The sequence below is a fragment of the Mobula birostris genome, chromosome 12 (genome assembly GCF_030028105.1).
Source record: "Mobula birostris isolate sMobBir1 chromosome 12, sMobBir1.hap1, whole genome shotgun sequence".
Lineage (NCBI taxonomy): Eukaryota > Metazoa > Chordata > Chondrichthyes > Myliobatiformes > Myliobatidae > Mobula > Mobula birostris.
The window spans coordinates 59428446-59441059 of record NC_092381.1 but is presented as its reverse complement, the minus strand read 5'-3'; the positions used below and the strand labels follow the sequence as shown (position 1 = coordinate 59441059).

Genomic DNA, 12614 nt, shown 5'->3' with positions numbered 1-12614 from the left:
GCTCCACCCATAAGGACTCAGTAGACAAGCCCTCTAATCGGTCCTGCCTGAGCACTGCTGTAATATTTTCCCTAATAAGCAATGCTACTCCCCCACCTTTCATTCCTCTGCCTCGATCACATCTGAAACATTGGAACCCTGGAATATTAAGCTGTCAGTCCTGCCCCTCCTGTAGCCAAGTTTCACTAATTGCTATAACGTCATAATTCCACGTGTCAATCTATGCCTTCAACTCATCCGTCTTCCCCGCAATACTCCTAGCATTGAAATATATACACCTCAGAAGATTTTTACCACCACTTACAACCTTTCCATTAGCGGATTTGCTTGAACTTTTAACATCATTTATTTTCACCCCAGTCACACTATCAGCTCTGGCATTCTGGTTCCCATCCCCCTGCAAATCTAGTTTAAAGCCTCCCCAAAAGCACGAACAAACCTCCCTGAAAGGATATTGGTCCCCCTGTAGTTCAAGTGTAACCTGTCTCTCTTGTACAGGTCATGTTAACATTGGATTTTAGGTGGAGATGAAAGTTAGATCTAGTACTAGGTAATGAACCGGGTCAGGTCACAGATCTCTCAGTGGTTGAGCATCTGGGGGACAGTGACCACCGCTCCCTGGCCTTTAGCATTATCATGGAAAAGGACAGAATCAGAGAGGACAGGAAAATTTTTAATTGGGGAAGGGAAAATTATGAGGCTATAAGGCTAGAACTTGCGGGTGTGAATTGGGATGATGTTTTTGCAGGGAAATGTACTATGGACATGTGGTCGATGTTTAGAGATCTCTTGCAGGATGTTAGGGATAAATTTGTCCCGGTGAGGAAGATAAAAAATGGTAGGGTGAAGGAACCATGGGCGACAAGTGAGGTGGAAAATCTAGTCAGGTGGAAGAAGGCAGCATACATGAGGTTTAGGAAGCGAGGATCAGATGGGTCTATTGAGGAATATAGGGAAACAAGAAAGGAGATTAAGGAAGGGCTGAGAAGAGCAAGAAAGAGGCATGAGAAGGCCTTGGCGAGTAGGGTAAAGGAAAACCCCAAGGCATTCTTCAATTTTGTGAAGAAAAAAAAGATGACAGGAGTGAAGGTAGGACCGATTAGAGATAAAGGTGGGAAGACGTGCCTGGAGGCTGTGGAAGTGAGCGAGGTCCTCAATGAATACTTCTCTTTGGTATCCACCAATGAGCGGGAACTTGATGATGGTGAGGACAATATGAGTGAGGTTGATGTTCTGGAGCATGTTGATATTAAGGGAGAGGAGATGTTGGAGTTGTTAAAATACATTAGGACGGATAAGTCCCCAGGGCCTGACGGAATATACCCCAGGCTGCTCCACGAGGCGAGGGAAGAGATTGCTGAGCCTCTGGCTAGGATCTTTATGTCCTCGTTGTCCACGGGAATGGTACCGGAGGATTGGAGGGAGGCGAATGTTGTCCCCTTATTCAAAAAAAGTAGTAGGGATAGTCTGGGTAATTATAGACCAGTGAGCCTTACGTCTGTGGTGGGAAAGCTGTTGGAAAAGATTCTTAGAGATAGGATCTCTGGGCATTTAGAGAATCATGGTCTGATCAGGGACAGTCAGCATGGTTTTGTGAAGGGCAGATCGTGTCTAACAAGCCTGATTAGAGTTCTTTGAGGAGGTGACCAGGCATATAGATGAGGGTAGTGCAGCGGATGTGATCTATATGGATTTTAGTAAGGCATTTGACAAGCTTATTCAGAAAGTCCAAAGGCATGGGATCCAGGGAAGTTTGGCCAGGTGGATTCAGAGTTGGCTTGCCTCCAGAAGGCAGAGGGTCGTGGTGGAGGGAGTACATTCAGATTGGAGGATTGTAACTAGTGGTGTCCCACAAGGATCTGTTCTGGGACCTCTACTTTTCGTGATTTTTATTAATGACCTGGATGTGGGGGTAGAAGGGTGGGTTGGCAAGTTTGCAGACGACACAAAGGTTGATGGTGTTGTAGATAGTGTAGAGGATTGTCAAAGATTGCAGAGAGACATTGATAGGATGCAGAAGTGGGCTAAGAAGTGGCAGATGGAGTTCAACCAGGAGAAGTGTGAGGTGGTACACTTTGGAAGGACAAACTCCAAGGCAGAGTACAAAGTAAATGGCAGGATACTCAGTAGTGTGGAGGAGCAGAGGGATCTGGGGGTACATATCCACATATCCCTGAAAGTTGCCTCACAGGTGGATGGGGTAGTTGAGAAAGCTTATGGGGTGTTAGCTTTCATAAGTCGAGGGATAGAGTTTAAGAGTCGCGAGCTAATGATGTAGCTCTATAAAAGTCTGGTTAGGCCACACTTGGAGTACTGTGTCCAGTTCTGGTCACTTCACTATAGGAAGGATGTGGAAGCATTGGAAAGGGTACAGAGGAGATTTACCAGGATGCTGCCTGGTTTAGAAAGTATGCATTATGATCAGAGATTAAGGGAGCTAGGGCTTTACTCTTTGGAGAGGAGGAGGATGAGAGGAGACATGATAGAGGTGTACAAGATAATAAGAGGAATAGATAGAATGGATAGCCAGCGCCTCTTCCCCAGGGCACCACTGCTCAATACAAGAGGACATGGCTTTAAGGTAAGGGGTGGGAAGTTCAAGAGGGATATTAGAGGAAGATTTTTTACTCAGAGAGTGGTTGGTGTGTGAAATGCACTGCCTGGGTCAGTGGTGGAGGCAGATACACTAGTGAAGTTTAAGAGACTACTAGACAGGTATATGGAGGAATTTAAGGTGGGGGGTTATATGGCTGGCAGGGTTTGAGGGTTGGCACAACATTGTGGGCCAAAGGGCCTGTACTGTGCTGTACTACTCTATGTTCTATAACATGCAAAAATAATGTTTTGTAATTAACAAAAAATAAGAAGATTTTCGCTTACAAAAGATGCTAAATACAGCACCAAACATTGTGAGGAAGAACATCAGAAGTGGTTGAGGGATATGAAAGTGGATACTCTCTGGATGAAACACAGTGCTAGATGACTTTCGTTTGAATGTTTCTTCCAGTGTCCTCTGCCTCATTAACGACTTGTGTTGCAGCAATCTTTCTTTAATTTTTATAAGCTGACATAATTTCTTGTTCTGTAATGAATGCATATTGCATCATACATTTTTTCCATGTACCTATGGGCATCTTTTCATCTTCACTGTTATCATGATCACATCGATTCAGAACCATTTCAGCTATTTCACCATCGGTCATTGAATGAAAAACTGGAGACTCATTATCAATGTTAAGAACTTCTCGGCTATCCACTTCCTCCAGTTTATTGACAGACTCTGAAGGTATCCCTGTAAGGAGTTCTGACATTGTCTTTATCTCACTTGGCATACATAATCCTTCAAACTCACTTTGTACATATCGTCACTGAATGTAGTTGTAATCCAGCCGTTGTGCCAGGCACAAATAAGTGTGTCTTTAGTAACAGTGTTCCATCTGTTGGCAGCAGCGTATACGGCATCCTTCAGGCTAAACTCCACACTCACCCCTCTGTACGCTGCTGCAAGCATGCTGTTCTTCTTACTTGACATTCTGTGTTATAGAAAACCATAAATGCTTCCTCAAACACCAGGAAATCTGCAGATGCTGAAATTTCAAGCAACACATAAAAGTTGCTGGTGAATGCAGCAGGCCAGGCAGCATCTCTAGGAAGGGTTACCGTCGACGTTTCGGGTCTCGGCCCAAAACGTCGACTGTACTTCTTCCTAGAAATGCTTCCTCATTTTCTTTTCACCATTACCCACAGGGGTAACTGCAGGCCTTTGACATTTTCAACAAAATCTTAACAGCACAGAGCATGATAATCACTGTCAGTAATGCACAAAGGCCTGGCTATGATGACCACTGAAAACAAACTGGCACCAACAGGGCCCCATTCCGGGTATGTGAGGTCACTTCTCAGAATTGTCTGTAGTTCACAGCAAGCTGCACATTGCCTGGAAGCCTTCCCAGCGCCTTGTGGAATTTTCCATTTGTGGCATCCTGTCAGCGCTCAAAGAAAATTCGGATTTTGGAGATTTTCGGATTTTGGATTTTCAGATTTTGTTTTAGCGTGTCACACCAGACAGTCAGCCATTCCTGACTGGCACGTGGGGCCAGGATTGGTCTCCTTTTGGATTAACTGGGTGACAGTATGAACGTTCCTGACTACCCTTTTTTTTTTTTTACGAGGCCGAGTGGCTAGCTCAATGCTCAACCCAGCACGGATGGAGAGCTTGCTCGGGGGGGTGGCCTGACCTGGATTCGAACTCGGGAGCCTTCGCTCCGGAGTCCGGCGCTGATGCCATTGTGCCAACAGCTGGTCGATTTTCAGATAAGATGTGCTCAACTGTATTTGTATTCCTAGGTCCCCTCTATTCTCCAACACTCCAGAGTTCTACTGTACACTGTGAAAGTCCTGTCATGTCTTGTCCTCTTAATGTAACCTTACATTTATCTGAATTAAACTCCATTTGCCATTCCATGATCCACTTACCCAGTTGATTAAGATCCTGCTGTAATTCTTGATAACCATCTTCACTGTCTCTTTTAGTGTCATCTGCCAGCTTATTAACCATGCCTTGTACATTTTCATCCAAATTGTTGACACAAGTGATACACAGCAAAGGCCTAGCACCAACCTGAGACACATCACCTGACATGGGACCACAGTCCAAAGGACAACCTTCCTACCATCAAACCAATTGTGTATCCAATTAGCCAGCTCTCCCTGGATCCCATGTGATCATACTTTCCATAGCAGGTGACCATGTGGAATCTTAAAAGTCTTACTGAATTCCATGTACACCAATGGTTCCCAGTGACCCCACGCTTTCCAGCCATTACAAAAAAAATTATAAAGACCTTTAACTTACAATGCACAGTGAAAGAAAATGAGAACTGAAAATTCAAAGCAGTGACAAATAATTGCAAACATTATTCAAATTTAAAGCCACAAAATTATTTCTTTATTTAGAGTTAAAACAACTCTCATCCACAATTTTAGAGTGTACATTATTCACAACTATTCACTACTTCATTGCTTTTTCACCTTTCAATGAGGTTGATGGGCTTGGTGTAGTGTTATCAGTCTGAATGTCACTCAGAAGGAGCCTCAGATCCCCACATTCAGTAATTTGCAGTCTGCTTCATTGCTTTGAAAGAAATTGAGGGAATGCACAGAAACCATACTCCACTAAATACGATGTTGGAAAGGCAAAAAGGAACACCTTGACTTTTATCGACAGTGTAAGATAGAATTAAAAGATATTTTTCTGCAACCAAAGGTCTTGATATGATTTTTTTTGAACCTCTGGTTCAGTTCAAAGTCATTTTGTAGAGAGGTCAGTTCTTCCACCATCCTTTCTGATAATTCCTCAGTACAAGTATTCAGGAATGGGATTTATTACCCAATCTGGAACTTGGATCAAGTGAAGAACCTGAAATCTCTCTGACATGTCTTTATGCTGCTCACCTAGGTGGGCACAGTATATTTGAAGATCAGCATCTAGAATTCTTTCTTTCTCTTCCAAGTCAGAGGCTTGGAAATTGGAAAAGGTCAGAATGCCCAATGTTGCACTTAATTGGGTTAACCTGGACAGAAGTGTGGAGACAGCTAATTTGACTCTGATAAGATTCACATCACTTCCTTGCAATTGATGACTTCGTAAATAATTATGACAAATAAGCAATTTCATGCCTAATATTTTGAGTTGATTACTCAAGTCTTCAAAGAATTTTATCAGTTCAAGCATACAAAAGCATCTCAGGCAGTTTCCTTTTGGGAGCCATCTAACTTCTGTGTGCAACAGCAAACATTCAAACTGTCATCATTCTCAGTGCTGTTGAAGTTGTTGAGAATTGAGAACATGGGACTTTATTTACCTATGTAATAACAGTATTTAATTATTTGCATTGGGTCCTTAGATATTTTGTGACGAGATGTTGTCCGTGAGTTACACATTGAATGGCAAATATGTTAGATACAGCTTTTTCAATAAGTAATAACTCCATAGTGACATCCCGTCACTGATGGTGCTCAGTCTGTTGTACAAGCAAGAATGTTGATGAGCAGAATGTCCTTTTTGAAAAACTGCTCAACAATCTCAAATATTAGCTCCCCCTTTGTATCTGTTTCTAGTCCCCTAAACATCTCTTGAACAATGCTTTTTACCTTTTATGAAATGAACATAACCAAGAAGGAAAGATTTGTTGCCTGGCAAAGCTATTACTCAGAATTTCATCTATTTGTCTTTAAAACAGTCATTGCTGAGTGGAATCTCTTTAATTATTTGGTCTGGTGACTTATGCAAAACTGTACCGAAAACATCCCTTACTGCTGGCAGAATCAGTTCTTCTGCAAGTGTACAGGGGCTTTCCAAATTTGGCAATGAAATATTGTATGAAACACATAAACCATCACTGTTGTTGCAAAGTACTGGCAACAATGTTTTAGTGTTTCCTGTTTCTGAAATTTTTCATGAAGTGACTGAAAATAAGCCAAGTTCTTATCTACTTTATAAGAGCATATTCTCTTCAAATTTTCAAGAAGTCTGGATGGTTTCATTGCCTCATTTGAAAAATAATGTTTCACACAACAAATAGCTGCTGTTGGTGCTGGTACAATTCCCTATTTCAGATACTCTACACCATGCGGTCTACACTTCTTTTTTGTTTGGTCTCCTTTTGCCATTTTCATTATGAATTAAACAACATCATGAGAAACATCCTATAACATGCTACTTACTGCCAGAATTGGAGTGACCATTCTGCCTATTTTCTTCTGAGAATCTCCTTGAATACGGGCCCTTCACTTGGTGACCTGAAAGTGTAATAAATTGACAATTAGTGCATTTATCTTTAGGTTTGAGCATTTGTCAACTTTTTTGCTAATTAACTAACTTCCCCTGAGGTGTTCTACAGGGATCTGTTCTGGGACCCCTCCTCTGTGATTTTTATAAATGATATGAGGAAGTAGAAGAATGTGTAAGTAAGTTTGCAGATGACACAAAAGTTGGGGGTGTTGTGGATGGTCTGGAGGGTTGTCAGAGGTTACAGCATGACATCAGTAGGATGCAGAACTGGGCTGCGAAGTGGCAGATGGGGTTCAACCCAGACAAGTGTGAAGTGGTTCATTTCGGCAGGTTGATTTTGAAGACAGAATATAATATTAATGGAAAGACTCTTGGTAGTGTGGGGGATCAGCAAGATCTTGGGGTCCGTGTCCATAGGACACTCAAACTTGCTGCGCAGGTTGACTGTTGTTAAGAAGGTGTATGGTGTGATGTACTTCTTCAACCCTGGGATTGAATTCAGGAGCCATGAGGTAATGTTAAAGCTAAATAAGACCACGGTTAGACCCCACTTGGAGTACTGTGTTCAATTCTGGTCACTTCACTACAGGAAGGATGTGGATACTATAGAGAGTGCAGAGGAGACTTACAAGGATGTTGCCTGGATTGGAGAGCATGCCATATGAGAATAGGTTGAGTAAACTTGGCCTTTTCTCCTTGGAGCGACAGAGGATGAAGTGACTTGATAGAAGTGTATAAGATGATGAAGGCATTGGTCCTGTGGATAGCCAGAGGCCTTTTCCCAGGGCTGAAATGGCTAACACAAGGGGCATAGTTTTAAGCTGCTTGGAAGTAGGTACAGAGGGGATGGCAGGGGTAAGTTTTCCCCCCAGAGAGCAATGTGACAGCCCGCAATGGTGGTGGAGGCAGATGGAATAGGGTCTTTTAAAGACTCTTTGATAGGCACATGGAACTTGGAAAAATAGAGGGCTATGCTGTAGGGAAATTCTAGGCAGTCTCTAGAGTAGGTTACCTGGTGGCACAACATTGTGGGCCGAGGGGCCTGTAATGTGCTGTAGATCTCTATGCTCTATATCCTAATAAGCGATTGACTGTGGTTGTTAAGCCCAGCCGTTCCTTAAGTTATGACATCATCATAGGTCAGGCAAAATCCTCTTTGCCTGAAGTAAAGTGGGGCAACAATATCTTGATTATGTCATGCGCTACAGAAATGCCATCAAGACCATTCAATAGGGCAGATTCTGAACGTTACCCCATGAACTCCATACTGTAATTCACAGGAACTGTGTCACTGCATGATTAGAGCATGGGAATCATACTAGCCAACTGTATACAGTAGTGAAAGGTAATATCTGGCTTTTACACAGGCCCTTCAGTCCAGATTTCTCATAATATGCCAAATACATAAGTATTGCATTGCTTTTGAACAACTATAATGCATGTCAAGCAAACTTTGGTGGATTAGCAAGAGATGAGGTGGTTACATGACCATTCATGAGGCACTGCAGATCAGATTCTTAAGAAATTCATCTTAAATTAAGCCTGCAATCCCTCAGCTGCCCCCTCTCACCACAGCCTTTATCTTTATTGCCCCCTTAAAAACTCCCAGTGCCCGGGGGGAAAGAAATATCACCCACTATGGGGATCACTGAAACCACCTTCTATATCCATTGCCCTGCCCTCATTAACCTATTCCAATCAACAATGCACTGTCTAATATAGTGAAATTTTGCCTTGTTAATTTAACTTGTGGACTGGATCTGTCCCTTTATATATAAAATAGCCTACTTAAAACAAATTTAACCAAAGGTCACTGGTCCCAAAATATTATACTTAGCAACACCTTTGACTACTGCAGAAAAGTGTGTGCACCTGGAAGTCCTGGAATTTTTGAGCTGTTGCCACTGTCACTTCAACTTCACTCATCATTGGAGTTCTCTTCCAGCAGCAGACTTGCTTCATTCGATTTCTCAGCAGTTCTGCTGCGAAATCTATGTACTTAACCTGGCACAAATCCAGGTTAAGCCATCCATTTCAGTGCAGATGACCACTTAACAGGCACAGTATTCATTGGATTTAATTTTAAATGTGCATTTAGCTTTGTTGTTTTTGAATGTTTATTAATGCCTGGTTCAGCACAGAAGTAGATTACCCAATTGTCAAAGCAACTTTGTGGAATTTCTTTTATAAGTCAACCTAATTGATAAAACTCTGAACATAGGCCTTATGAATGGAAGTCTTACTGCAACAGTATAAGGTGTTACCAAGATCACATCTAGAACACTGAACAATTTTGGTGCAGTTAAGTAAATATATTAGTTTTAAATAAACAAAACATACATTTGCAAGTTTCATAATTCTCAAATTTGCTCCTTTTATTTGGTACAGGGCAATCTGGATTTAACTTGTCCTTACTTCCAAGCTGACACAACTTCAGCTTATGAAGATCCTGAGACTCTACAAGTGGAGGAGATGTCATCTGTCCAGGAACTCTGCAGTGGTATGGAGGCTCTTAATCAAGACCAGAGCAGCCAGCTGTCCACATTTCATATTCAGCCCATGGCTAGTCAGCCACAGCAGAGTGAGGACTTGAGCCAAGATCTTTCACCAGGGAACAGTCAAGTGGCCATTCTGGATTACAAATGCCAACTCCCTTGTTCATATATCGAAAAGTTGTCCCCTGGGGAAATTAATCACCAACTAACAGATTCAATAAATTCTGCAAGAGACCAAAGCATTGGATACATACCTTCCAACTTTATACATGTTACAGACAACACTACAGAGACCAGTCAAGATTTTGTTAACAGCTTTTCATTCATGCCTCTTCCGTCCCTATCCAGAATGGAACTCACTTATGAAGGGAAATTAACATTAGATGTGGTGAGAATTGACTGTAGTTCAATTGTAGAATAATTTTCTTAATCCATACAGCGAGTATTTTGAGAGCACTCCAGACTATTACAGCTCACCATTTGGGCACATCTTGTTTGTATCTTTCTACGACTGATAATTCAGTATCCAGCTAAATAAATTGCATATGCCTTCGCCTGGATTGAGGATTACGGACAACCATAAGTGGAACCAAGTGAATAGCAGTGCCTCATATCAGTTATACGTATTGTGAGAAAGCTGGACATTAGCTTGGGTAATCTGTATAACTACTATGCTGATAACTGGGAACATTTACAGGTTATTTTTCCCTCCATGACATAGTTTACTCTTGTGCCACAAGATAGATTTTGTCAATACCATTTAACAGCAGAACCAGAACTTAAAACTTAATACTGTCTTGTCTAAGACAAGAGTTAGCGTGCAGACTGCTGTCTGATGAAGGTGTAAGTACCATTAGTATCAGCTCTCTGTATCTGGCCTGATGAAGCGATTCTAGGTTGCGGGCCAGGTCCAGCCCTTTGAAGGGGCACTTTATATAATCATTAAATCCATTGGTGATACTTTGCTATACAAACTGGGAAGGTGCTATATTTGATACCCAGATGATAGTAAGAGTATCCAAGTATGATGTTGCTAATAATGTGATTGACATTTAAGTTTAAATTCAGTTTTGATTCTCCCACTAATAAATAGCATATCAGCAATATCATGCCTAAAACCTAATGGCCATTCAGGTGAAATCTTGAGAATGTGTGGTATTATCAATTGTCTAAAAGGTAAGAAAAATTATACGATTAAGGCAAGTGCCCATTTATAGCACTCTGAAGTCAACAAATGTCATAATTTGGAAATAAATCATAACTGGCTTAAAGCTGCTGGGTTGTATTACTGGAAACACTTAACATCCTAATTCAAATCCTGACCACACACACAAGCTTAACTTTTTTTTTGTTTGAAAGGATTACAGCTGACACCCAATCTATATTGAACATATTCAGTGCTGATGTGGGACTTGAAATGAATCTTCTGATGTGCAATGTTATATTAACTGGGGGCAACCAAAGAAAGAATTTCATTCTATCTGGTAAGGTTATGGCAGTTACTGGAGGAGATGGCAGTTGAATGTGTGGCTGAGGAGTTGGTGCAGGGAGCAGGGTTTTAGATTTTTGGACCATTGGGATCTCTTCTGGGGAAGGTGGGACCTGTACAGATTGGATGGGTTGCACCTGAACTCAAGGGGGAGCAATATCCTTGCAGGTAGGTTTGCTAGCATGGTTCGGGAGGGTTTAAACTAATTTGCAAGGGGGATGGGACCTGGAGCGATAGAGCAGTGAAAGAAGTGCATGGAGTAAAGCCAGATCTAACATACAGAGAGGCTTTGAGGAAGGAGAAGCAGAATAAACTGTGTAAAGGTAGTAAGGTAGAAGGGCTGACGTGTGTGTACCTCAATGCAAGAAGCATCAGGAACAAAGGTGATGAACTGAGAGCTTGGATACATACATGGAATTATGATGTAGTGGCCATTACACAGACTTGGCTGTCACCAGGGCAGGAATGGATTCTCAATATTCCTGGGTTTAAGTGCTTTAAAAGGGATGGGGGGGGGAGGAGGGGGAGGAGGAGGAGGGGAGGGGTGGCATTACTGGTCAGGGATACTATTACAGCTATAGAAAGGGTGGGTAATGCAGCAGGATCCTCTTTTGAGTCAGTATGGGTGGAAGTCAGGAACAGGAAGGGAGCAGTTACTCTATTGGGGGTATTCTATAGGCCCCCTGGTAGCAGCAGAGATACAGTGGAGTAGATTGGGAGGCAGATTTTGGAAAGGTGCAAAAAATAACAGGGTTGTTATCATGAAAACATGAGGAATTCTGCAGATGCTGGAAATTCAAGCAAAACACATCAAAGTTGCTTTTTTAAAGAAAGGGGCTTCCCTTCCTCCACCATCAACTCTGCTCTCAAACGCACCTCCCCCATTTCACGCACATCTGCTCACTCCACCCTCCCGCCACCCCACTAGGAATAGGGTTCCCCTGGTCCTCACCTACCACCCCACCATTCTCCGGGTCCAACATATATATTCTCCATAACTTCCGCCACCTCCAACGGGATCCCACCACTAAGCACATCTTTCCCTCCCCCCATCTGCATTCCACAGGGATCGCTCCCTACGTGACTCCCTTGTCCATTCGTCCCCCCCATCCCTCCCCACTGATCTCCCTCCTGGCACCTATCCTTATAAGCAGAACAAGTGCTACACATGCCCTTATACTTCCTCCCTTACCATTATTCAAGGCCCCAGACAGTCCTTCCAGGTGAGGCAACACTTCACCTGTGAGTCAGCTGGTGTGATATACTGCATCCGGTGCTCCCAATGTGGCCTTCTATATATTAACGAGACGTGACGCAGACTGGGAGATCGTTTTGCTGAACACCTACGCTCTGTCCGCCAGAGAAAGCAGGATCTCCCAGTGGCCGCACGTTTTAATTCCACGTCCCATTCCCATTCTGATATGTCTGTCCACGGCCTCCTCTACTGTAAAGATGAAGCCACACTCAGGTTGGAGGAACACTTTATATTCCCTCTGGGTAGCCTCCAACCTCATGGCATGAACATTGACTTCTCTAACTTCCGCTAATAACCCACCTCCCCCTCGTACCCCATCTGTTATTTATTTAAATACACACATTCATTCTCTCTTTTTCCTCCCTCTGACTATACCCCTTGCCCATCCTTCTGGGTTTCCCCCCCTCCCCCTTTTCCTTCTCCCTGGGCCTCCTGTCCCATGATCCTCTCATATCCACCTGTCCAGCTCTTGGCTCCATCCCTCCCTCTCCCATCTTCTCCTATCATTTTGGATCTCCCCCTCCCACTTTCAAATCTCTTACAAGCTCTTCCTTCAGTTAGTCCTGACGAAGGGTCTCAGCC

The 12614-nt window shown here is 42.8% G+C and overlaps 1 protein-coding gene across 4 annotated transcripts in view; it reads left to right on the top strand.

The window, feature by feature from the left end:
• Positions 1 to 10549, top strand: part of il12rb2 (interleukin 12 receptor, beta 2a) — an 86573-nt gene extending 76024 nt beyond the window's left edge. For all 4 annotated transcript variants that reach the window (XM_072274690.1, XM_072274688.1, XM_072274689.1 and 1 more), the window contains one exon: positions 9182 to 10549. In XM_072274690.1, the coding sequence (XP_072130791.1) occupies positions 9182 to 9709 (528 nt within the window). In that variant the 3' untranslated portion in view covers positions 9710 to 10549. The remainder of the gene's footprint in view (positions 1 to 9181) is intronic.
• Positions 10550 to 12614: the final 2065 nt, after the last annotated feature.